This window comes from Eptesicus fuscus, chromosome 3 (assembly GCF_027574615.1).
Source record: "Eptesicus fuscus isolate TK198812 chromosome 3, DD_ASM_mEF_20220401, whole genome shotgun sequence".
NCBI classification, from domain to species: Eukaryota; Metazoa; Chordata; class Mammalia; order Chiroptera; family Vespertilionidae; genus Eptesicus; species Eptesicus fuscus.
In genome coordinates, this window is record NC_072475.1 from 44,478,943 (window position 1) to 44,503,923 (window position 24,981).

A 24,981-nucleotide genomic window follows, 5' to 3' on the forward strand; every position below is an offset into this window, starting at 1 on the left:
AGGGCAGGAGAGAATGTGGATATCAGTTCGCTTTACTAGACACTATGAGTCTATTAATACACTAGAGGCCCGGTGCACGAATTTGTGCATGGGTGCGGTCTGTTAGGCCGGGCAGCTGGGGGGAGGGGCCTCGGGTGGTTGGTGGGCTGGTCCTGCCCCCTGGTCGCTGGTCGAACTCCAGGTTGAACTCCCGGTCGAGGAAACAATTTGCATATTAGCCTTTTATTATATAGGATTCTAAGATCATGATCAGTGGTTTGTTTAAATAAAATAATGTATATGTACTCAAAAGAAATCTCTGCAACCACTAAAAACCATGCTTCTGAAAAGTGCTGCATGATACGGGAACACATGATGTATTATATTGGGTGCTAGCTGGTCTCCGAAGATGGCTGTCATCAATCTTCCCCTCCCTGTGTGAGTCACTCTCCCAGAGAATGTGGAGTCCATTCCTTTATGGCATTGAATCTGGGCCAGGCTTGGGACTGCTTTGACCAATGGAATGTGGAGAGAGTTCCTTTCTCTCCTCACGTTCTTGCTCTCTGAAAGGTTTTCCTTCCTATTTTTTTCTTTCCTGCTGTCTCTACACAAGGATTCCGAAGTCAGAGCTATAGCCTAATCCTCATTTCTACCCAGGTCCCTCTGAGCCCAGGTGTCAAAAAGGCCTGGCAGCAGCTGCTTTTATGCTCTTGGAGCCCAAGCCATGTGTAAAAAGTCCAGCGTCCCCTGCTGGGAAGAGAGGCCAACACGGAGAGGTCCTGGGAGATAAGAAAGTGCTTACAGAAAGAAGCCCCTTGGAGGACCACCGAGGCACCAGGATGTGAGGAATCAGCCATGCTGGATCATATGAGGCATCCTACTCAAAGCCCCAAACAGTGTGGAGCAGGAACTAGTCATCCCTGCTGTGTCCTGTGCAGACTCCTGAGCCACAGAATCATGGGGAAAAACAAAACAGTTGCTTTAACCCACCAAGTTTTGAAATTGTTTTGATGCATCAATAGATACTTTAAACATATTGTTAGGGTGAAGAAAACAGCAAATAGCCTAATGGTACAAATAGCCTAATATATAGGATGCCCCCCCAAAATGTATATATCACACTTTGAATAATTATAAAGGCAGTGTTTATTAAAATACATTTCATTTTCAAAATTGAGCTATCAGCTGTTAAAGTGTGTATACATTTTTTGAGACACCTGTATGTACTTTTTAAAAATATATTTTTATTGATTTCAGAGAGGAAGGGAGAGGGCAAGAGAGATAGAAACATCAATGATGAGAGTATCATTGATCAGTTGCCTCCTGCATGCCCATACACTGGGATGGAGCCTGCAACCCAGGCATGTGCCCTGACCGGGAATTGAACCATGACTTCCTGGTTCATAGGTTGATGCTCAATCACTGAGCCACGCCAGCTGGGCATCTATACTAATAAAAGGGTAATATGCAAATTAATCATGACGCCCTCACAGTAACAACCGAACAGCAGGTTGCGTGGGGCGACAAGGCCAGCAGGGGGTTTAGGGAGGGATGATCAAATGACTGACCAGCAGGCTGCATGGAGAGACCAGGCCGGCAAGGGGGACAGTGAGGGGCGACCAGGCCGGCTGGGGGGGGGCAGTTGGGGGTGATCAGGCTGGCGGGGGGGGGGGGGAGGGAGTTGGGGGTGAACAGGCTGGTAGGGGGGCCAGTGAGGGGCAACCAGGCTGGCAGGGAAGGCACTGAGGGGTGACCAGGTTGGCATGGGGGGGCAGTTAGGGGCAACCAGGTGGGCATGGGGGCAGTTGGGGGTGACCAGGTCAATGGGGGGCCAGTTAGGGGTGATCAGGCTGGCAGGCAGAGGCAGTTAGGGGTGATCAGGCTGGCAGAGGGGGCAGTTAGGGGCAATCAAGCAGGCAGGCAGGTGAGCAGTTAGGAGCCAGTGGTCCCGGATTGTGAGAGAGATGTCCCGGATTGTGAGAGGGATGTCCCGGATTGTAAGAGGGATGTCCAACTGCCCTGGGATCGGGCCTAAACCGGCAGTGGGACATCCCCCGAGGGGTCCTGGATTAAAGAGGGTTCAGCTGGGCTGAGGGGACCCCCTCCCCTCATGCATGAATTTGGTGCACCGGGCCTCTAGTTTTTAATATAATATTAGTGGTTACCACTGGGAGATGGAATTGTGAGTATCTTTAAATTTCATCTTCTGGCTTTTCAAATTTTATACTTGTTTTTATTTTGTAACAAAAAATGTCTTAATATTACATTATCTTTTTTGATGAGTATTTTACACTACTAATTCACATTAAGCTTCCTTCCAACTATATATGGGTATCCTATATAATAAAGAGATAATATGCAAATTGACCATCACACCCTCGCACACAAGATGGCCACCCTCATGTGGTCACAAGATGGCCGTGCCCATGTAGTCACAAGATGGCTGCCCCCAAGTCATCACAAGATGGCTGCCACAAGATGGCCAGCAGGGGAGGGCAGTTGGGGGTGATCGGGCTGGCAGGGGAGCAGTTAGGGGACAATCAGGCTGGCAGAGGAGCGGTTAGGGGACAATCAGGCAGGCAGGCAGGCGAGCAGTTAGGAGCCAGTGGTCCCAGAATGTGAGAGGGATGTCCGACTGCCACAGGGATTGGGCCTAAACTGGCAGTTGGACATCCCCTGAGGGGTCCCAGATTGAAGAGGGTGCAGGCTGGGCTGAGGGACACCTTCCTCCCAGTGCACGAATTTCGTGCACCAGGCCTCTACTACATATACTATATATGTGTATACATATGTAATTAAACATATAAAATAAATACATATATTTCCAAGGGCAGTTTTCACATGGCTTCTCCTGTGATAAAAGGCCACCAAAGAAGGTATAGGGGTTATGCTACATAAAAAGAACACACCAAGGCATCTTGCCTTCAAATTCTTGGGCTTTCCTACCTGAAAACCCTGCTGGGGAAAGTTACCAATTCTCAGGCTGTCCACTCCAGTTACTCTGCTATTGTAAAGCTCCTGTGTAAGTGGTTATGGAAGAGCAGTTGCTATAGCAATGCAATCTGACTGAATACCAGAATGTGTCTAAAATTGGTATAAGTGCCTTTTTCAGGGTTTCCTCTGAGGATTAATCATTTTCCAAGAACTAAATCTTTTTTTTTTCCTTCTCCTGTTAGAACAATGGTGCCAGAGCACCTCACCCAGTTCTAGGAAAAATTGAGGAAGGGTCTGAGAAAGACAAAGCTTGATGGTTGAAAGACCAGAACCACAAAGGAGCCATTTCCTACCAGATACTCTGATCTCCTTGCACACCCTGCCTCTTGGATGGCTTTGTCACCTTTGGACCCTCTTTGTCCCTTAGCTGCCTCAACCAGTATGGTTCGTTCACTAATTTGTCTTGCTGGGTTTTCTCATTTCTCTCCTCACATTCTTGCTCTCTGAAGGGCCTTCATTCCTACTTTTTTCTTTCCTGCTGTCTCTACACAAGGATTCCCAAGTCAGAGCTATAGCCTAACCCTCATTTCCACCCAAGCCCACCACCTACCTTCCTGAGGCCCACAGGATGTTCCACTTAGAAAGCTGCATCCCCCAGGATGGGGTCTTATTTACCTTTCCACTTCTTGCCCAACTTCCACCATGCCACCCACCAACATGAGCTCAAAGTTCCCAGCCTGGCAATTGCTTGCAGTTCTTTTTTTTCTTTTTTCTTTTTTCTTGCAGTTCTTGAAGTTACCCTGTCTCACCTCCCTGCCTCACCTCCCTGTCTTGCCCAAGCCACATCCTCTGCCTGGAATGTCTTCCTTGTCCTCCCTCCTACTAGTGTTTCTGGAGTCTGGAAGCCTCCTCCCAGGCTGGACCAGGTCTCCTCCTTTGTGCTTCCCACTCACTGGCACCTGTCATACTGAACATCATTGTTTAAGTCCTGTCTGTCTTTCCCCACTGGGCTGGGAGCTCTTTACAGCAGGATTGTGTCTCATTCATTGCTGGCTCCTTGGAGCCTGGAACATATGAATGCAGAAGTGGACGTGTCATCATCATCTTAAAATCAACATTCCCAAACCACCCTGCCAGCCCTGAATCCTAATGTTGCCATTTCCCACAGATTCACAGGCTTCAAGGTATCTTTGCTGGCTTCCTTTAGTTCCATAAGTTCATATATATATTTACACTAGAGGCCCAGTGCATGAAATTCGTGCACAGGGGTGTGTGTCCCTCAGCCCAGTCTGCACCCTCTCCAATCTGAGACCCCTTGAAGGATGTCCGACTGCCCGTTTAGGCCCGATCCCAGTAGGACATCCCTCTCACAATTCAGGACTGTTGGCTCCCAACTGCTCTCCTGCCTGCCTTCCTGATTGCCCCTAACCACTTCTGCTTGCCAGCCTGATCACCCCCTAACCACTCCCCTGCCAGCCTGATTGATGCCTAACTGCTTCCCTGCCTGCCCGATTGCCCCTAACTGCCCTCCCCTGCAGGCCTGGTCACCTCTAAATGCCCTTCCCTGCAGGCCTGGTCCCCCCCAACTGCTCTCCCCTGCAGGCCTGGGTCCCCCCCAACTGCCCTCCCCTATAGGCCTGGGTCCCCCCCAACTGCCCTTCCCTGCAGGCCTGTTCACCCATAACTGCCCTCTCCTGCAGGCCTGGTCCCCCACAACTGCCCTCCCCTGCAGGCCTGGTCCCCCACAACTGCTCTTCCCTGCAGGCCTGGGTCCCCCCCAACTGCCCTTCCCTGCAGGCCCAGTTGCCCCCAACTTCCCTCCTCTGCCAGCCTGGTCACCCCTAACTGCCCTCCTCAGCAGGCTTGATTGCCCCCAACTGCCCTTCCCTACAGGCCTGGTCCCTCACAACTGCCCTCCCCTGCTGGCCATCTTGTGGCAGCCATCTTGTGTTCACATGGAGGCAGCCATCTTTGACCATGTGGGGGCAGCCATCTTGTGTGTTGGAGTGACAGCCAATTTGCATAAATCCTCTTTTATTAGATAGGCTAGAGGCCTGGTGCACGGGTGGGGTTGGCTGGTTTGACCTGAAGGGTGTCCTGGATTAGGGTGGGGGTACGTTTGGGGTGTGGGGTAGCCTGGGAGAGGGACCTGTGATGGTTTGCAGGCCGACCACACCCCCCGGTGACCCAAGCATAGGCCAGGGCCAGCTGGAAGCAGGTATCTGGGATTTATTTATCTTCTATAATTGAAACTTTGTAGCCTTGAGTGGAGTCCAGGGCAGGCCAGGGCGGGCAGGAAGCTTGGCTTCCTCCATCTCTGGGGGCAACCCAGGCCTCTGGCTGCTCTAGCTCTGTGGCAGCCGCCATCTTAGTTGGGTTAATTTGCATACTTGCTCTGATTGGCTGGTGGGTGTAGCGGAGTGATGGTCAATTTGCATGTTTCTCTTTTATTAGTGTAGATATTTCAGAGAGGAAGGGAGAGGGGAGAGAGAGATAGAACATCAATGATGAGAGAGAATCATTGATTGGCTGCCTCTTGCACGCCCCCTACTGGGAATTGAGCCCACAACCCAGGTATGTGCCCTTGACTGGAATCAGACCCGGGATTCTTTAGCCTGTAGGCTGATGCTCTCTCCACTGAGCCAAACCAGCTAGGGCTAGTTCCGTAAGTTTTTATGACACTTCCACTGCAGTTTTCCACAAATTAGCATTTGTTTATGGCCACATTCATCATCTTAGCTCTATTCCTCAGCTCAGACTAGATTTCACCTGGAGGCCACTGCCTGAGGTCCATGAACTGGCAGCTTCCTTCATCAGGCTACCCTGCATATGGCCACCAAATTCATGGTTCTAAATTTTGCCACCTTGGTCCACAGGCCATGCTTTGACATGCAGGGCCAAGACCTCCTGCTCTCCCATCTCTCTTGTGTCCTCCTCCACTCCTCCCTTGCTCCTCCTCTCCATGTAACCCAGAAGTTCTCCTTACCATTCCTGAGTGTGAATGTGGGTGTAGCCACCACTGTGTTTTGCTGCATCCTCCCTTTGTGTCCCTCTACCTTTGCCTCCATTGTTTCTATTCCCCCCACCATCTACTACTCACATTTAAAACAGCTTTCCTTCAGAGAGTTCACCCAGCTAAATCCTGTTATGGGTTAAGTTGTATCACCCCCTCAAAGTTATATGTCAAAATCCTAACCCCCCAGTACCTCGGATGTGACCTTATTTGGGAATAGTGTCATTGCAGATGTAATTAGTTAAGATAAGGTCATACTGCAGTAGGATGGGTCCATCCCAATGTGAATGTGTTCATATAAAAAGGGAAATTTGGAGACTGAGAAGGCATACAGGAAAAACACCATGCAAGGAGGCAAAGGGAGAAGACAGCTAAGGAGACAGGCCTGGAACAGATCCCTCTCACAGCCCTCAGAAGGAACCAAGCCTGCCAACACGTTGACTTTGGACTTCTAGCCTCCAGAACTGTGAGACACTTTGTGTTGTTCTAAGCCACCGAGATTGTGGTACTTTGTCACAGTAGCCTAGCAAACTAATAAATGGTCCCCTATCAATTTCCCTGGCTTTAAATTCCCTTCTCGTTTATGCCTACATTTAGCCATCTGTGCCAGTGTTTGCCTGCTGCCTTAAAACTACTCTCTGCTGGGACAGGAGCACATTCCTGACTCCCTAATAAACTTCTGATTCCTCAAGGGCAGTATTCCCTTTGTGCTTCTTTTTCATCCTGACAGGGCCTGGCACTTTGCTGCCTGGGGCCTGGTACAGAGCCTGGTACAGAGCAGACTGAATTGAACGGAATTTACCCTGGAGGGCAATGCCTTGCTCCTTGTCACTACATTACATAGTTTCTCTAAACCCAATGAGGTCAGACAAGAGGCCACGGGCTCTAGGGTACTGGGAGAGAGACTGACCAGTAGCCTTCAGAGCTTCTATTGACCTTGGGAGCATATGGGGTGTTAGGTAGAGGTGGGGGAACCACAGGGAGATCATCTAGTCCAACCCTCTCGTTCTGCACAACAGGATGCTGAGACAGCAAGAGCCAGCGCTGGCACTGAGCCTGACCTTCTGACTCCCAGACTAGTGCTGTGGACAAGGGCTGTCTATCCTAGGGGACAGGGGCAGGCTGACAAAAGGGCATTTGTAGGATGACCAGGGCAAGATCTGTAGGCAGGTCAACATACTACAGGTCTAGTGATTCACAAAAGCACCAGGACAATGAATGTGAAGGGAGAGGTGATTAGTACAAAGGGGTGGGGCCTGCGGTGCAGGTAGGAGCTCTGTAAGATTAAGGGTGGAACATGGGTGCCACACGATATCAAGGGTGATAATCACAATGGTCACCACGTGTGCAGAGTGCAACGGTCAGCTGGAGTTCTGCCACAGCCCGGGGAGATTCCTGTCACCAGTCAGGACTGGCAGGGTCTGGGGGGCTGGGGGCACAGCTGTGTGCCGAGTATGAATGTGGATGTAGCCACCACTGTGTTTTGCTGCACAGGAATTGTTCCTCAATGCAACTCCTGGAACCAAGAGCCCCACTAGAAAGCCCAGGCTTTTCCAGAACAAAGTCAAGAAAAAGACATGCATCAGAATTCTATTTTATTGGGGGGGGGGGGGGGGCGGGGGCGGGAATTGAGTCCAAATACAAGTATATTAGAGCACATGATTAACATTGTAACCATGCAGTCTACAGCCCTTCAAAATTATGCTATGAAGAGGTTTCAATGTTCTGAGGAAATACTTAACGATATTATTTTAGGTGGAAAATGCAGGCTGAAATAAAGGTATAGTCAAGAACTCACCATGTAAAGCAATGAGCACAGAAGGGGTATTTCCAAAATGATCATCGAGTTTAGCTATGATTTTTTTTAACCTAGTCTTTTTCTTTTTTTTCTTTTTCTCCTGCATATTCTAAATTTCTATGCTGAGCACATATCATTTACGGAGTGTAAAGATAATTGTTTTATTTATTTTTAGACACTAATTGTGTGCTTATAAGAAAATATAAGCTGTCAGGCTTGACTTCATTCTCTGTGGCTTCCTGCTCTGCTCTCCAGAAATGTTCTCCCCAACCCAGAGGAAGTCCCACCCCAGATGGCTCAATCCATTTACTCACATTCTGAATATTTCTGGAGTTGGTCAAATTCTTCTGAAGTGAGGGAGACCCAGCGTTCTTCACTCATCTTTAAGCTGGTTATGAGTGCTTGAGGCCAGGGAGGGAGTTTTGTTCACCAGGGTGAAGTCGTGGCCCAGCCCAGGGCCTGGCTCATTGCAGGTATGCGATGGACAAGCTCTCTGGGAGACTTCTCGAGGACCAAAGTGTCTATGGCAGCAGCGGGTACCTTCCAGCAGATGAGCGAAGACCTCTGCTATTCCTCAGGGAACATCCTTCTATCTGCAGTCAAGGTAAATCCAGAAACCCTTGCTTTCCCTGGGCAGAAGTAGAAAAGGCATTATGAATGAGAGCGTTGGAACACATAAGGCATCTTTTCTTATTTAAAAATCCCCAAATTTCCCTTGCTGGAAGACTTTAGGAGGGGATGGTTCTCAAGGGAAGGATGTTTCCTCAGGGAAGCCTGAGGAGGTCATGGAGACAAGACCAGCACAGCCCCAGACAGGTGTCTAACAGGTGGGGATGGGTGGCCTGTAGGAATAGGTGGCCATACTTTTAAACTCGGAGACATTTTAAATGTCTCCCATGAAAGGAGGTAGTAGAGACAGCTAAGGGCATCCTCAGGCATGAAAATGCCTCAGGCTGCTGGATGCCTCATGTAAGTACAAGGACAGTAGCCTTTGTGGGGTGATTTGAAAGGTGAGCCATTCTCTCCACTGACTCTAAATCCCACCTTAGAGCTGCCCACCTTCCTCTGATGAGTCGCTCTAGAAATGCAAATATCCCCCAAGCCTGGCTCACATCCTAGTGAAGGAAGCAGCTCTGTTTCCTCTCAGAACCATAAAAGAAGTGATTAGAGAGCAGGCCTGTAGGCCCAGTGCGGAAGATCCTGAGGGAGGACAGGGAGATGGAGTCTGACAAACACTTTTAGCATCTTATTCTCTGAGCCCCTCCTAGCATCCTGGCTCCCACCGTCAGTCATTCAATCAGTGTAGTGGGTTGTGAAATGACTATGGTGGGCCAAGACGAGCACTTAATAACAGAATAGCAGAGAATGGAATGAAATGGAGTTGGAAATAAGACTACATCTTCTGCCCTGGCTGGTTCGATTCTTGGTCAAGGACATGGACCTGGGTTGCAGGTTCGATCCTCAGCCCTGGGTCAGGGTGCTTGTGCGGAAGGTAACCAATTAATGTTTCTCTCTCTCTTTCCTCCTCCTCCTCTTCCCTTTCACTCTGTCTAAACAAATCAACAGGAAAAAGTATCCTCAGATAAGGATTAACAAAAAACAAACAAAGAGTATATCTCCTTTCAGTTATATATACATGTGTACATTGATCATAATGTAAAATATATTTCTTATTCTCAGTTGAGGTTAAAAAAATGTTGGAAAGCCACCAACCAACCTAATAGGAAGATATATAAAAATGTTATATATTCAATGTTACCAAAGAATGAGCCCAGTTTCAACAAAACAGGATCCATCGTGGAGAGTCGGACTTCAAGGCAGGTCTGGGGAGCCTGGGGCACATGAGGAATGGCAGAGGGGCTGAAGGAAGCCACCCAATGAGGAGACAGATTTGTACGGTTCTCTGGAAGAGTGGACCTGGAAGGCTAAACTAGAGCTGAGGGAAGATACTGGAGGGAGATCTGGGCTCTGTAAAGACCTTCCATCAATCAGAGCTCTCCAACAGTAGGTGGGAATGCACGACCAGGGAGTGAGAAGCCTGCATTCAAGTTCTAGTTTCTCTCATTAAAAATTCCAATTCTCTCCTGAATCCACCAGCCAACTGGATTCCTCCTTGGCACCTGTTCTTGCCCAGGTCCCCAGTGACTTCATTGCCAAATCCAACAGGCACCTTGCAGGCCTTCCTTACTTCATTTGCTCTCTCTGCAGACCTTGACATGGCACAAAACAACCACCTTGAACTTCTTTTATCTTTCTGAGTGTTCCTCTTCAGTCTCCTCTGCCTCTTCTTTTGCCATCATTACATATCGGAGTTTCCAGAATCCCGTCCTGAGCCCTCTCCTCATTCTCTATCCCTCCCCTTAGGGCTCTCATCTGCCTCCACAGATTCAGTGACTCCTGGGCATGCTGCTCTGACCTACACTCTCTCCTCACTCTGATCTGAATATCCAGCTATCACTGGGACTCCCCTGTATATCCCAAGCCATTCCAAATTGGCCCTTTCCCATGCCCCCCCACCTGCCTCTCCTATGCATTCTGGTTGTGCCCTGAGAGGAACCAATACTCACTCAGCCTGAGCACCTCCCCTTCCTTTCATGCCAACTCTGGGCACCAGTCCTAGAGAGTTATTGTCCATTGTGTGTCCCCTCCTCTACATCACACCAGCCGGTCCATTAACTCAGACCCTCGTCTTCTCTTGCCTGGTTTCTGACAACAATGTCCTGCTGCTCTCCCTGCCTTGGGTTTTACTCTCCTCCCCTTGGTGGGCTCTAAATTGCCAACCAGATCATCTCTCTCTCAGTAATAAAATTCTTCAGTGGTTTCTATTGCCTATAGAATTGGATATAATCTCCTTTACATGATACACAAAGCTCTTTATGATCTGGCCTCTGATTTTCGTTTTAGTCCAAAATTGAGGGGTAACCTTTAAAAACATTTTCCATCATACCAGGGAATTTAACATTACAACTGGTATTACCACTGCTGCTGAACACTTTTTTCTCACTGTACTCTATGCTTTACATCTATTATCTAATGTAGTCCTCGCAACAACCATGCAAAAGAAGCTATATCTCCTCCCTTTTCAGATGAGGAAAATGAGGCAAGGTATTTAGAAGGAAGCCCAATGCAAAATTTTGTGTAAGAATGCTTCTCTGATATATATTCTGTGTACTTTCAGAAGCATAGCACTCTAAGGGGGCCCAGAGACACACTGCATGAGAGAACCCCATGGCACTCAAAATCAGAAGGCAGGATATCTGAATCCTGGCCATGATTCCTATAACTATTTAACATTAGACAATTTTTTTGTTTCTTGAACCTGGTTTCTTTATCTCAAAAATGGGAATACTAATTAAAAACTTCACTGAGTTACTGTTATGGTTAACTCAGGTAATATATGCAAAAAATCCACCCCCAAACCCTACCTAGCACATGCCTATCATACCATGGGCACTCAATAAATAATCATTGCTATCATCCTATTGCAAATACAACACAGCAATATGACTTAAACAACCAGGTGAGCGCAATTGGGTACAAAGTCTTTATGTACTTGATCTTATCCTGCTCCTCACTTATCCTCACTATGACATGCACTGACCACCAGGGGGCAGACGCTCAATTTATTCAATCGAGCGTCTGCCCCCTGGTGGTCAGTGCATGTCATAGTGACTGGTTGTTCTGCCGTTTGGTCAATTTGCATATTAGCCTTTTATTATATAGGATAAACATAATATATAAGATTATAAACAATATTTATATAAATATGTATAAATGTATACTGTATTTAGATTTTATATATTTACTTATATTAATGGATTCTTATTTTATTCAATGGGTTATAATTCATTGTTATCATTATTTGTTTTGATTCTTGAATTGCCCCATATTTGGCCAGTGAAAGCTCATTTGCTGTGATTCTTTGTTCTTTAGACATAGACCTATCATTCTCTGAGCATATCTTTTGTTGTAATTTTGTAATTACTCATCAAACTTTTATCCACTAGTTTAGCATTCACTGATGATTTTTGACAGGATTAATTATTACTATGATAGTAAATTTCTAATCCCATTGTTCCTCCTATATTTATTAGTTGGGATTCTACTGAGAAAGAGTTTTCTCCATTACTTCTTTATATCAGTTTATTTATACATTATAATTTATACTATAAAAATACATATTATATAAAGAAGTATTAAATACTAGAGGCCCGGTGCACTAAATTCATGCACTAAGGGGGGTCCCTCAGACAGGCCTGCATCCTCTCGCAGTCTGGGAGCCCTCAGGGGATGTCCGACTGATGGCTTAGGCCCACTCCCCACAGTGAGCGCAGTAGGACATCCTTAGCGCTGCTGCGGAGGTGGGAGAGGCTTCTGCCACCACCGCTGTGCTCACCAGCCATGAGCCCAGCTTTTGGATGAGCAGCACTCCCCCTCTGGGAGCACACTGACCACCAGGGGGTAGCTCCTGCATTGAGCATCTGCCCCCTGGTGGTCAGTGCATGTCATAGTGACTGGTTGTTCTGCCATTCGGTCAATTTACATATTAGCCTTTTATTATATAGGATAAACATAATATATAAGATTATAAATAATATTTATATAAATATGTATAAATGTATACTGTATTTAGATTTTATATACTTACTTATATTAATGGATTGTTATTTTATTCAATGGGTTACAATTCATTGCTATCATTATTTGTTTTGATTCTTGAATTGCCCCATATTTGGTCAGTGAAAGCTCATTTGCTATGATTCTTTGTTCTTTAGACATAGACCTATCATTCTCTGAGCATATCTTTATTTTCTGGGACTACAAGATGTTTCAGGCTTATCTTGTCCTTCCTCAGTCCTAGTCCTGAAATCAGCTATTTTTCCAAAGCCCTGATTTCTTTTAGTGAAGAATCATATTTGAAACCAAGGTGTGGGCACTAGTTGTGCTCATTGCTACTGGGGTGTTGTTGATTTTAGACCATGAAAGAGACAGAGTTAGGAAATACATGCATGTATACACATACATCTCATCTCTGGCTATCTATCTATCTATCTATCTATCTATCTATCTATCTATCTACCTACCTACCTACTTACCTACCTATCTATCCATCTGTGGATTGTCTTTCACACATTGTTTTGTTTTGTTTTCCACTTAATCATGAATCCTATGAATCACTCCATATCTGTTCGAGATCTTCCTCATTTAGAACCAAATTTGAATCCAACACTTACCTGCTTAAATTCTCCAGAGGCCTCTCTTAGCCTCCAGGATAAAGAGCAAGCTCTTTTGCCAGTTCCAGAAGATTCTTTATCCATGGTACAGCTCACATCCCCAACCTCACCCCAATTACCTTCTGCCCCACCTGCTCCACATTCCAGCCAAATCAACCTATAGCATGTGGTGTTGCATGATAGGACATCACAAACAGTAGTTAATGGACTGACAAACACACCATGCCTTTAATCTACCTGGAATGCCTTTCACTCCTGCCTTCCCATAATGAACCATTACTTATATGTCTGGTTCTGCTTCTTTCTTATAGCTATTTGAACTCTTTGAGAAAACTAAGTTCTTCTCCCAGCTGTGTTCCTATAGGTCCTCTTTATTTCTTTTTTTTAAAAAATATATTTTATTTATTTTCTACAGAGAGGAAGGGAGAGGGATAGAGAGCTAGAAACATCGATGAGAGAGAAACATCGACCAGCTGCCTCCTGCACACCCCCTACCGAGGATGTGCCCGCAACCAATGTACATGCCCTTGACCGGAATTGAACCTGGGACCTTTCAGTCCGCAGACTGACGCTCTATCCACTGAGCCAAACCTGTTTTGGCCTCTTTATTTCTTTATCATGGTAGCTGACAGTCTTGTGTTAGAGACAGACACCCCAAAAGATAATTAACGTACAGATATGTACAGGGAACTATGGGGCTATCCAATGTATCTGGAGGAGACACAGGGGAGTAGAAAAAGAGCCCTGAAGGAGCTGAGAAGGGGTAACAAGATAAAGAAATATATGTTGCAATAACTCAACAAAAACTCTTATTATTATCTCTGTTGTCCCATTGTAGCTCAGTGCTTGGCTTCTTGGTGAATGGGGCTGTATGATTCTCTATTTTCATCAGGAAAAGTTAAAGGAAGGAAATGCTGCCTGGCTCTCCAAATGGTACCTGCTGACCACCCTCTCACATGACAGCCCCCTCTGGTTCTCTGTCCTTTGATAAAGATGACAGCTACCATACAAGAGGCCTTGCTCCTGCTGACATCATCCAGCATTTCCCTTTCAGCAACCTGACGCATTGCTCTTGTCTGGGAGGCTCATGACAGTATGAACAGTCTGCTTATTACCACCCTGAACATCTTGACTGACAGACAAAAAAGTAATAGAGTTTCCTAAATAACACTCAGATTGGATATTGTCAGGCTTGGATGGGAAGAGGGTGTTTTATGTCCCTACAGCTATTCCACTCTCAGCAATAGCTTCAGCTCCCTGGCCTCAATTTTCATGTCTATAAAATGAGGGGGGTGGTAATAATGGTTTCTAACTCATTTTCTAGCTCTGCAACTTCACATACTGGATCAAACTCTATTTGTTCTGAACAGATGTCAGCATGGAAATCTCAAATCAGGAGGAAGATGGCAAATTCAATGGGCATTAAATTGCACCCCAGGTCTCTATTCATTTGAATGAATCAGCCATAGCCAATTATCCAGGAACAAACACCTCTTCATCTCCTCTTTGCTCTCATAAAAACATTAGTTCATGAATATGGCATCAGATTGGGGGAGCTTATTTGTATGCATCTGATGATTTATAACAAACCCATAATGAGTATATTTTTAAAAGGTAAGAATGACTAAAAGTTAGAAAGAGAAAAAACCCTTTCTTCACAGACTTGTGAGGAGTCACATGTTAATAATTGCTCCATCTCTGGGGTTTTGCTCCTGCTGATTCTTTTTCAACTTGGTCACGCTCATGCAGTCTCTGGAGTTCCCTTAAAACACTAAAGAAGTTCTCTAAGAAGCTCCCTTTAATTTCCTGGACTAGGTTGGGCATATCCTCTCTGCTCTCCTTGGGCTTTTCTCCAGTGGCCCTGTGAGACTGAACTCCTTCAGGGTGAAAACAGTGTCCTGCCCGCTTTGGAGGTCTATCTGCTACAAGATATATAAGGGTTCATTTCCTGACCACTGGAAAGGTGGTTCTGAACCCTTTTGACTGAGACTGTTTGTGTGGAGCAGAAGACCCTACCACACCTGATTGCATATCTCAGTAGAAAAAGAGCTGGGTGGTAACAAAGAATTAGAGAGAAACAAAAGGCATAAGTTGGCATAAAATTATTGATTATATTATTTGGAAGTCACTTATCCTAATATATAAAAAGCCAGGGGCTGTCATGACCTAAATGACCAGACAGACAATCGAACAGCAGGCTGTGTGGGGCGACCAGGCCAGCAGGGGTGCAGTGAGGGGCAACCAGGCCAGAGGGGGGGCAGTGAGGGGCGACCAGGCTGGTGGGGGGCAGTAAGGGGCAACCAGGCCAGCAGAGGGGGGCAGTTTGGGGCAACCAGGCCAGCAGGGGGGGCAGTTGGGGGTGACCAGGCTGGCGGGGGGGAGGGGGGAGTAAGGGGAAACCAGGCTGGCATGGGGGGGCAGTTGGGGGTGACCAGGCTGGCAGCGGAGGCAGTTGGGGGCAACCAGGCCAGCAGGCAGAGGCCATTAGGGGTGATCAGGCTGGCAGGCAGGCAGGCAGGTGAGCAGTTGGGAACCAGCGGTCCCAGATTGTGAGAGGGATGTCTGCAGGGTCCCGGATTAGAGAGGGTGCAGGCTGGGCTGAGGGGACCCCCTCCCCCCGTGCATGAATTGCATGCACCGGGCCTCTAGTCTTATAATAAAAAATATATATCAGTGCACACATTTTATTAAGATAATTACCTATAAACTTCCTATATAATAAAAGGCTAATAACAAATGAACCAAACGGCGGAACAACTGGTCGCTATGATGAGCACTGACCACCATGGGGCAGATGCTCAACGTGGGAGCTGCTCCTGGTAGTCAGTGTGCTCCCATAGGGGGAGCACCGCTCAGCCAGAAGCCAGGCTCATGGCTGGCAAGCCCAGCGGTGGTGGCAGAAGCCTCTCCCGCCTAAGTGGAAGTGCTAAGGATGTCCGACTGCTGGCGGAGAGTGGGCTTAAGCTGTCAGTCAGATATCCCCTGAGGATTCCCGGACTGCAAGAGGGCACAGGCCAGGCTGAGGGACTCCCCCACAACCACCACCCCTAGTGCTGGAATTTCATGCACCAGGTCTCCAGTATAAATTATAAAAAATAATCTATAAACTTCTAACAGTCACTTTATTATGTTTAACCCAATAGAATGCTGGGAGTTGTTTAAGTTGCTTGAATTCATCAATTATAGTAGAATTACTTTGGTGGTCTCCAATAAACCATTTGTCCTGATAGTCATGCCCTTTTTAGTCCCTTCTTATTGAGTCTGGGCTGTGCCTGTGACTTGCTTTAACCAAGAGAATGCAGTAGAAGTGACTCTGTGCCAGTGTCAGGCCTAAATGTTAAGAAGGGCTTCCACTTTTGTGTTCTTGGGAGCACTAAACTGGCATGCAGAAGCCCAGCCACCTTGCTGGAGAGACTACAGAGAGAGACCACATGGACAGAAGGAGGCTTAGTATTACACAGAGAACTGAACAAACCAGCTGATAATGAGGCCTGAAGCCCCCACTGTAAGGTCCTGGGCAAGCCATTCCTGCTGGCTCTCAGTCATCTAAGCCATCCCAGCTGTGGTGCTGGACATGGAAGACAAAGAGCCCTTTTGGATTTTATAGCCTTAGTATACATGATGGGGAGGGGAGCCCAGCTGTCCTTGCTGAGCCAAACCTGAATCCCAATGCAAAGAATCATGCAGAATAATAAAATAATTGTGGAGCCACTAAGCTTGGGGGTAGTTAGTTGTACAGTCATAAATAATCAAAGCAACCACATAAGCACTTTTGAGGGCAGATTACATGTGTATCTGTTTAGTAAGAGAATATGCTTGATTCATGCTTGAACATGTTCATGTCTTAAAAATCCAGTAATTGGAAAATTAGAGGCCTAAAATACCTTTTAATGCAAATATGTATCATTGCATGCTGTTGGGTTAATCAAATATCCTCCATAAATTAATCAGATAATGATGAGGTTAAAAAACTATAATTTCTAATTAAAAAGAATTAAAAAGCAAGAAGAGCAGTATCTGAACACCACAACCAACTCAAAACAAGCCTAACATTGCAATAACAATGTGACCTTCCCCAGGTCACGGGATTCTAACATCTGGCTGAATGAGGAGGCAGAAGTTGCTGAGCATTTAGAGACAGCCTGACTTCACAGATAACCCAATTAGAGCCCCCAGGGTACTTAGTAATGAGCTAATTTGAGTTTATGAATAGCAAATATGAGTAATCCCTAATACCTCATTTTGTAAATTACCATCATATAGTCCTATACAAACATAAAAATAAAAGTCCTGGAATTGTGTGCTACTTGTATTTGAGGACTTTGCATCCCATTAGTGGTCTCAGAGTGAACATAAGAATCCCTGCTCTTGGAGATTTGTGAAAATGCTAGCTGAACAGAGCTGCCCAGGTGTGTGTGTGTGTGTGTGTGTGTGTGTGTGTGTGTGTGTGTGTGTGTTTAGGGGTGGGTACCAAAGGGAGGCCTGCAGGCCACTGAGAGAAGCTGAGATGTGCTCCCTGAGGGGCTGCCTTTGGCACAAGAAGACATTGTCAATCTGAGGAGTGTTCACAGCACAGGGGCATCACAGCTTGAGTGTGGGTCATTCATTCATTTACTTATTCACCCATGCAACAAATCATCATAATAACAAGTCAGAGCAGCAACCTCCATTTATAGAGGATGACACATTTGGTGCTTTGCACACTTTATCTGTATCAGTCACTAAACCCTGGGAGGAAGGTATTTTTTAAAATATATTTTTTAAATTATTTAAGAGATGAAGGGACAGAGAGAGATAGAAACATCAGTGATGAGAGAGAATCATTGATTGGCTGCCTCCTGCACACACTACACTGGGGATTGAGCCCACAACCTGGGTATGTGCCCTGACTAGGAATCGAACCATTAACTCCTGGTTCACAGGTCGATACTCAACTACTGAGCCATGCCGACCAGGCAAGGAAGATATTTTCAATGCCCATTTTACAGCTGTAAAATAAGTAAGACGGAACTGGTATTTGAGCCCAAGTTTGTTTAGTCCCAAAGTCGAGAATTTCCTTTCACCATACAACCTCTGGATGAATAAGTATTGAGTACATAAAGGACCAAGCCTTGTGCTAGGTGCTGATACCATCAATAAGCCAACTACGGAAAGCTTAAACCCTCATCCTGGAACTGAAAGGTAAGTTGGAGGCTGGAGGGGAAACCATGGCATGTTCCTGGAAAGCCAATATTATTTGAGGGGCAAAATCTACATTATATAAAACATAACCACAAAATGGAATAGAATGCAAAATATGCAGGAAGTGTGAGGAAACATGAGAGTTGGAACAACAAAAAACTGCTGTTGCCCTGGTGCCACTTCTAACTATTCTCAAAACTTGGGAGAATGTTCACTTGGCTTTGCCACTAGGGGCGCTACAGTGGGGATGCTGAAGTGGGGTCATAAATTCCAACACTACAATCTGACTCTGGACTCCATAGCTGAGGTGCTGATGCTGGGGAGAGGATTGTAACAGGAGGCTTCCTTCACAAAATTACCACCAGAGGAGAACGATTCATCGCCAGTGTCAGGGAGCCTTCTGTCTAAAGCATCGAACACAAGTCAGGCACTGGAATTACAGACACCAGAATTCAAGTTTCTCTTCTACCACTTAACAATTATGAGACATTAAACAAGTTGTTTTTCATCTCTAAATGGGAATACTAATAGTAATACATGGTTCACATGGCTGTTATGAGAATTATATGTATAATGCTTAGGAGAGTCATAGCAAGTAAAATTTCCTATCAGCGGTTCCTAAAGTGTGGTCCTCACACAAGCAGTACTGGCACTGTTGGGAGGATAAGAAAAGCAAATTCTTTAAGTACAGAGATTCAGGTGCAGACCAGTGTTTTGTAACCATTGCTTTACATTAATGTAAGGGGCAGGACTAAGAAGAGGAGCTTGGAATACCTGAAGTCATTCCTTCTCCTTAAGGGGCCCTAAGGCAGCCAGATTCTGGATGGATCAAATAATTTCTACTTTCCTGAAGCAATCAAACATTACAGAAAAGCCAGGGCCAATGACTGCCTGTCTTCATGCCTAGCTCCTAAAATTCTTATGTTATGGCATACTCCCTTCAGAATTTTCCTTTCTTTACAAACAGGTTCTATGTTTCACACTCTTCCTGTGACATTGTGTACCTAATAAATGACCTCAAGAAGGCATAGACCAGATAATAGGAGTTTCCTATCATAAAGTGAAGGGACAAAAACAAACAGAAAAACCTGAGAGGATGAGAAAGTGATAGCTCTATTCTCACCACAGCTCATTCCTATGTCAGACACAGAACTTCCCAGGAAGAGACACTGTGAGGCATGGCACAGGGCTCAGGCAGGTCTAGAAAAGGACAACCCTGGGACTGTACCAGGTATTGTGTTGGCAGAGGTGTGATGTGTGATGTGTGCTTGTGTATGAATGTGTTTTAACAATAACCACACCAAACCACACCAAATAGACAGTTCACGTTTGGAACAGTGTGTGAAACCATGTTCAGGTTGGTAAGTTCCTGTGGATCATGAGGAACTTGTGGTGAGCTGGCCCATGAGCATTCTCCACTTCATTCTCCCACCCCTCCCTCCTCTGACATCCTCCGATCTCCCATTCTCTACTTTCCTTTCTCTTTCCTTCCACTGCCTGCTGTCCACAACAACATAAACAATAGTCACCACTTATTGAGAATCTGCTACCTGTTCTTCATTAATATAATCCTCAAAATAATCTTTCAAGGTAGGTATTATTATGCCAACATATTTAGGATTAAACTCTTTGTAGGCAGCTGAGATATCATTCAACCCATATCTGCCTGAATGCAAAGCCCATACTCCCTCTAGTATCGCTGCTGGTTTTCAGTCCTAGGAAGGATTGTTCATTTTATGGTTCATTCCAAGAGCCCAAGATTTAGTTTGTGGAAGGCTTTGGGCAGTCCTGTTTCTCTTCCTCCACCAACAACACAGAACTAACAATGTCCTACTGGGCAATCATGCAACAATGATTCAGCACCATGGACAACAGCATCCACAGGCACTTACACCTCATTCTGATACCAGGCAATACATTCCTGGATGGTCCCCTCCACTTCAGAGGTGTCTAGGGCCAAGCTTGAAAAAACACCTCATTAATAATAGCTAACCTGTATGACATGCCAGACTGTCCTAAGCAATTTGCATGTATTATGAGGTAGATACAAATATTATACCCATTTTATAGATGAGGAAACTGAAGCACAGAGGATTAAGTAAATTGTCCTAGGTTGTGTGGCTATTAACTGATGGATTCAGAATGCAAATCCAGATCATCTGTCTCTAAAGGGGTGTGCCTCACCATTATGCCCCGTGATACATGTTATCAGGGGCACTGAAATCACAATGCAGTACTTGTCTTAAGACAGTCATCAAGAAAATCCTATCTAATAAAAGAGAAACATGCAAATTGACCACACCTCTGCTACGCCCACCAGCCAATCAGAGCGAGTATGCAAATTAACCCAACTAAGATGGCCGTGGCCACGGAGCTGGAGTGAGCAGGAGGCTTGGGTTGCCCCCGGTGATGGAGGAAGCCAAGCTTCCCATCTGCCCTGGCTGGCCCTGACCTTCGCTCAAGGCTACAAAGTTTCAATTATAGAAGATAAATAAATCCCAGATACCTGCTTCCAGCCGGCCCTGGCCTCTGCACAAGGAGGCGATAAAAAAAAAAAAAAAAAAAGGAAAAGAAAAAAGGAGGGGCTGGGAGCTTGGGTGCCTGGGGCCATGGACAGCCTGCAAACAGCCATCAGCCCCACACACAGGCTGGCCATGCCCCCCAGCAGGGACCCTCACCCCATGGGAGCGTGGCCAGCCTGCAAACCACCACAGGCCCCTTGAGCAGGCAGCCCCATGCCCCAAGGGAACCCCCATCCTGATCCAGGACACCCTTTAGGGCAAACCAGTCGGCCTCCACCCATGCACCAGGCCTCTATACTAATAAAAGGGTAATATGCTAATTAGACTGGGAGACCTTCCAGGAGACCTTCCGGATGTTCTTCTGGACAAAGCCATGGTGGCGGGGCTGAGGTAGAGGCTGTTAGAGGCCAAGAGGGGAGGGCAGTTGTGGGTGATCAAGCCAAGATGGGACAGCAGTTGTGGGTGATCAGGCTGGTGGGGGGGATTTGGGGGTGAGCAGGCCAGCGGTGGGGGTCAGTTGGGGGCGAGCATGCTGGCAAGCAGAGTGGTTAGGGACAATCAGGCAGGCAGGCAGGCAGGTGAGCGGTTAGGAGCCAGCAGTCCCAGATTGTGAGAGGGTTGTCCGACTGCCAGTGTAGGCCTGATCCCTGTAAACCGGCAGTAGGACATCCTTCAAGAGGTCCCAGATTGGATAGGGTGCAGGCCATGCTGAGGGACACCACCCTCCCCCACTCCCCGCCCCCCGTGCACGAATTTTGTGCACTGGGCCACTAGTATAAATATATTTATCATAATTAAAAAATAATCTGATTTGAATAAAGCACAAAATCTAAACTATTTCATATGGGGCTTATCAATTCAGGTTCAGAAACACCACAACTTGATGAGGTTCTGGAAACTGGTAAGAAAGGTAAGTTCATTTCCCAAGCAAATAGGAATGATGTGGCCTGGAGCCCCTGGGTCTAATCTTGGTAGGTATTAGTAGTTAGTAGGTAAGTGACTTTGAGCAAGTCACTTTTACTCTCTAGACCTCAAGTTTTTTATTCGATAATTGCAGAGAGTGAAGTAAACAATATTTAAGGCTTCCTTTAACAGCAATCACATTTCCTTCCAGAAATATTAGACATCAACCCTTTGCTCTTGCCACATATGACCTAGTGCCATCATTTTAGGCTGGGAAATGCCATTTTTATATTAATTTAAGTGGTACATCATTGGATAGAAACAAGAGGTAAGATATGGCTACCTTATTGAATTGTTATTGAATATAAGCATATTATCTAATTAACATTGAATTAGATAATATCCTTATTGATTAGAAAGCACAAAAATAGAAATGCTCCAACATTGCTGGTGTGGAAGTAAATTAGCCAAAACAACACTATATATCAATAGCCTTAAAATGTACATTTCTAATTTTAATTCTATAAGTTTACCTTAAGAAAGTAACTATGGGCAATAACAGCACTACCTCTGTGACTACTATTACTACTTCTACAAGATTTCAACTCCAAGGATATTTATACCAGCATTGTTAACAATAGCAAAAAAAAAAAATTCAAAGCAAATTAAATGTCTCACAATATGGAATTGTTAAATCCATTTTGGTATGTGTATCTAATTAAATACTCTGAAATCATGGAAACTCGGTAAAAAAAAAAAAAAGTACTTGAATCCATGGGAGAAATGTCTTATACAGACTAAAAATCAACAACCAAAAGTTAGTTAAAATGCTAAACTATAAGTATTTGTAGTAGATGTTGAATTGTGCCAACCAGATCCTTCTAGAAAGAAGGATTATTCCCTCAGCTGCTAGGGAATGTTGCTGGCAGATGGCTCTCGGTTGTCAACCCTTTTCAGGAATTGCCTTAGCTGTAAAGAGCATGCCCAAGGTCATGCCCCCTTTCTGGGTTCATTTACTGAATTATACAGAAAAGAGGAGTATAAAGACCTGGTCCCCTCACCCTAACTGGGAACAACTCAGCAGGACCACCCCAGCCCAACTCCTCCCTTTGCCAAACCCTTCTTCGTCCCTTCCCTTCCACAAGTGGTGATCCCAAGAGTACTCTTTTTAAAGCTAATAACAGTCCTGCACTGCAATTTCCATTTCAGAATCTGCTTACCAGCAAATCTGATCTGCAACAATATGAAAATTTTAAAACCCCCACATATTCTTCATTAACTTCTTGTTTAAAAAGAAAATGAAAATATGAAAGCATTGTATATCATTCTAGTAAATGTGCAATTTGGTTATAGCAATGCTTACAGGACACTTTGAGCCTTAAACAAATTTCTCAGAAAACAAGGAAGATGAAAAAAAAATTGTCAAGCCTCCAACTCAAGAAGTGAGAAAAAAGAAGAAAATAAACCTAAATAAAGATGAGGAGGGCAGTACTAAAGACAAAGGCAGAAAGTAATGAGCTAGCACCCCAAACAAAACAACTGAACAGTTTGTGAATAAAACCAAAAGCTCTCCTTATTGTTGTTGAAAAATAATAAAATAGACAACTCTTTGAGGTTGGAGAGATAGAGAGATAGACATAGAGATAGAAATAGACAGAGATAGAGATAGAGATAGATGAAGAAGGAAGAGGATGGGGAGGAGGAGGAGAAAGAGGAGGAAGAGCAAAAGAAGAATATGAGTAGGAAGAAGAGGAGGGCCAGAACCAGAAATATTAGAAATAAAAAGGGGGCATAACTATAACTGCAAGATATTTTATTAAATTATGAGAGAATAATTAGAAAGCCTAAATGAAATGGAACTTTTTTGGGAAAACATAAATGATCAAAAGTGATTCAACAGCTCAGTAATTTCACTTCTGGATATTTATCCAAAGACTATGAAACCACTAATTCCAAAAGATAAATGCACCCTTATATGCATTGCAGCATTAATGGTAATATCCAAGTGTCCATCAATAGATGAATGGATAAAGAAGATGTGGTATATATACACAGTGAAATATTACTTGGCAATAAAAAAGAATGTAATCTTGCCATTTGCAATAACATGGATGGATTTAGAGGGTATTATCTTAAGTTAAATCAGTCACACAGAGAAAGATAAATACTATGATCAACTTACATGTGGAATCTTAAAGAAAAACAACACAGAAACAGACTCGTAGATACAGAGAACAAACTGATAATTGCCATAGGGGAGGGGAAGCAGGTGAATTAAAAAGGTGAAGGGGAATAAGAAATACAAAGTTCCAGTTATAAAATAAATACATCACACATTTGTAATATACAGTATATGGAATTAGCCAAAGAAAATGATATTATAATAACTTTGTGTGGTAACCTATGGTTACTACCTTATTGTAATCACATTGAAAAGTATATAAATGTTAAATCACTGTTGTACCTGAAACTAACATAAAATTGTATGTTATTGCACTTTTATTTTTAAAAAAGTGATTCAAAAAGTAGAAAAGCCTGGCTAGTCCAATAATAACAGATGAAATTGAATCAATATTCAAAAGTCTCCTTGCCCGACCTTCCTGGTTCAGATAGTATTATGGGCAACTTATAAGAATCATTAAGGAACAGATAATTCTTCTCTTATATAAGTTGTTCCAGAGCACAGAAAAAGATGTTAAGTTACAATTTATTTTATAAGGTCAGTATAACCCGGTTACAAAAGCTGAATAAGGAGAGCACAGATAAAAACAAATTATAGACCAACCTCCTTACTAAATTAAGCAACCCCGCTCCATAAAACAGCCAAATCCAGTAAAGTATTAAAAGAACAACTCATAGAGTTTATTCCAGGAAAGCAAGGATAGATCAATATTACAAAATCTATCAGTATAATATACTTTTTAACAGAATAAAAGAGAAATTTGAATGACAATCTCAATATAGTCAAGGAAAAAATTTATAAAATTTCTCATAAAAATATCATAGAAAAGCAAACACACCTCTAAGCACATGAGAAGGTAAATGGAACATCCTTTACTTCATAAAAGCTATGTACTTAAACCCCACAGCAAACTTCATACTTAAGTGGCAAAATATTACTAGGGATGACTATAGTTAACACTGCTGTATGAGCTATAGGAAAGTTGTTAAGAAAATACATCCTAAGAGTTCTCATCACAAGGGAAAAACATTTTTTCTTTTCTTTTTTTGTATCTATGTGAGATGATGGATGTTAACTAAACTTATTGTGGTAATCATTTCACAATCTATACAAGTGAAACCATTATTCTGTACACCTTACCAGGCGTCCTCAAACTACGGCCTGCGGGCCACATGTGGGTGTTTTTGCCGTTTTGTTTTTTTACTTCAAAATAAGATATGTGCAGTGTGCATAGG

General features: G+C 44.6%; 1 protein-coding gene across 5 annotated transcripts in view; it reads right to left on the minus strand.

Moving 5' to 3' along the window:
• Positions 1 to 8,108, minus strand: part of DGKG (diacylglycerol kinase gamma) — a 160,000-nt gene extending 151,892 nt beyond the window's left edge. For 4 of the 5 annotated variants that reach the window (XM_054711440.1, XM_008157566.3, XM_008157565.3 and 1 more), the window contains exon 1: positions 8,039 to 8,105. In XM_054711440.1, the coding sequence (XP_054567415.1) occupies positions 8,039 to 8,105 (67 nt within the window). Of the gene's footprint in view, positions 1 to 8,038 lie in introns of all 5 variants that reach the window. The other variant, XM_008157567.3, reaches the window with a different exon arrangement.
• Between the last annotated feature and the right edge of the window lie 16,873 nt (positions 8,109 to 24,981).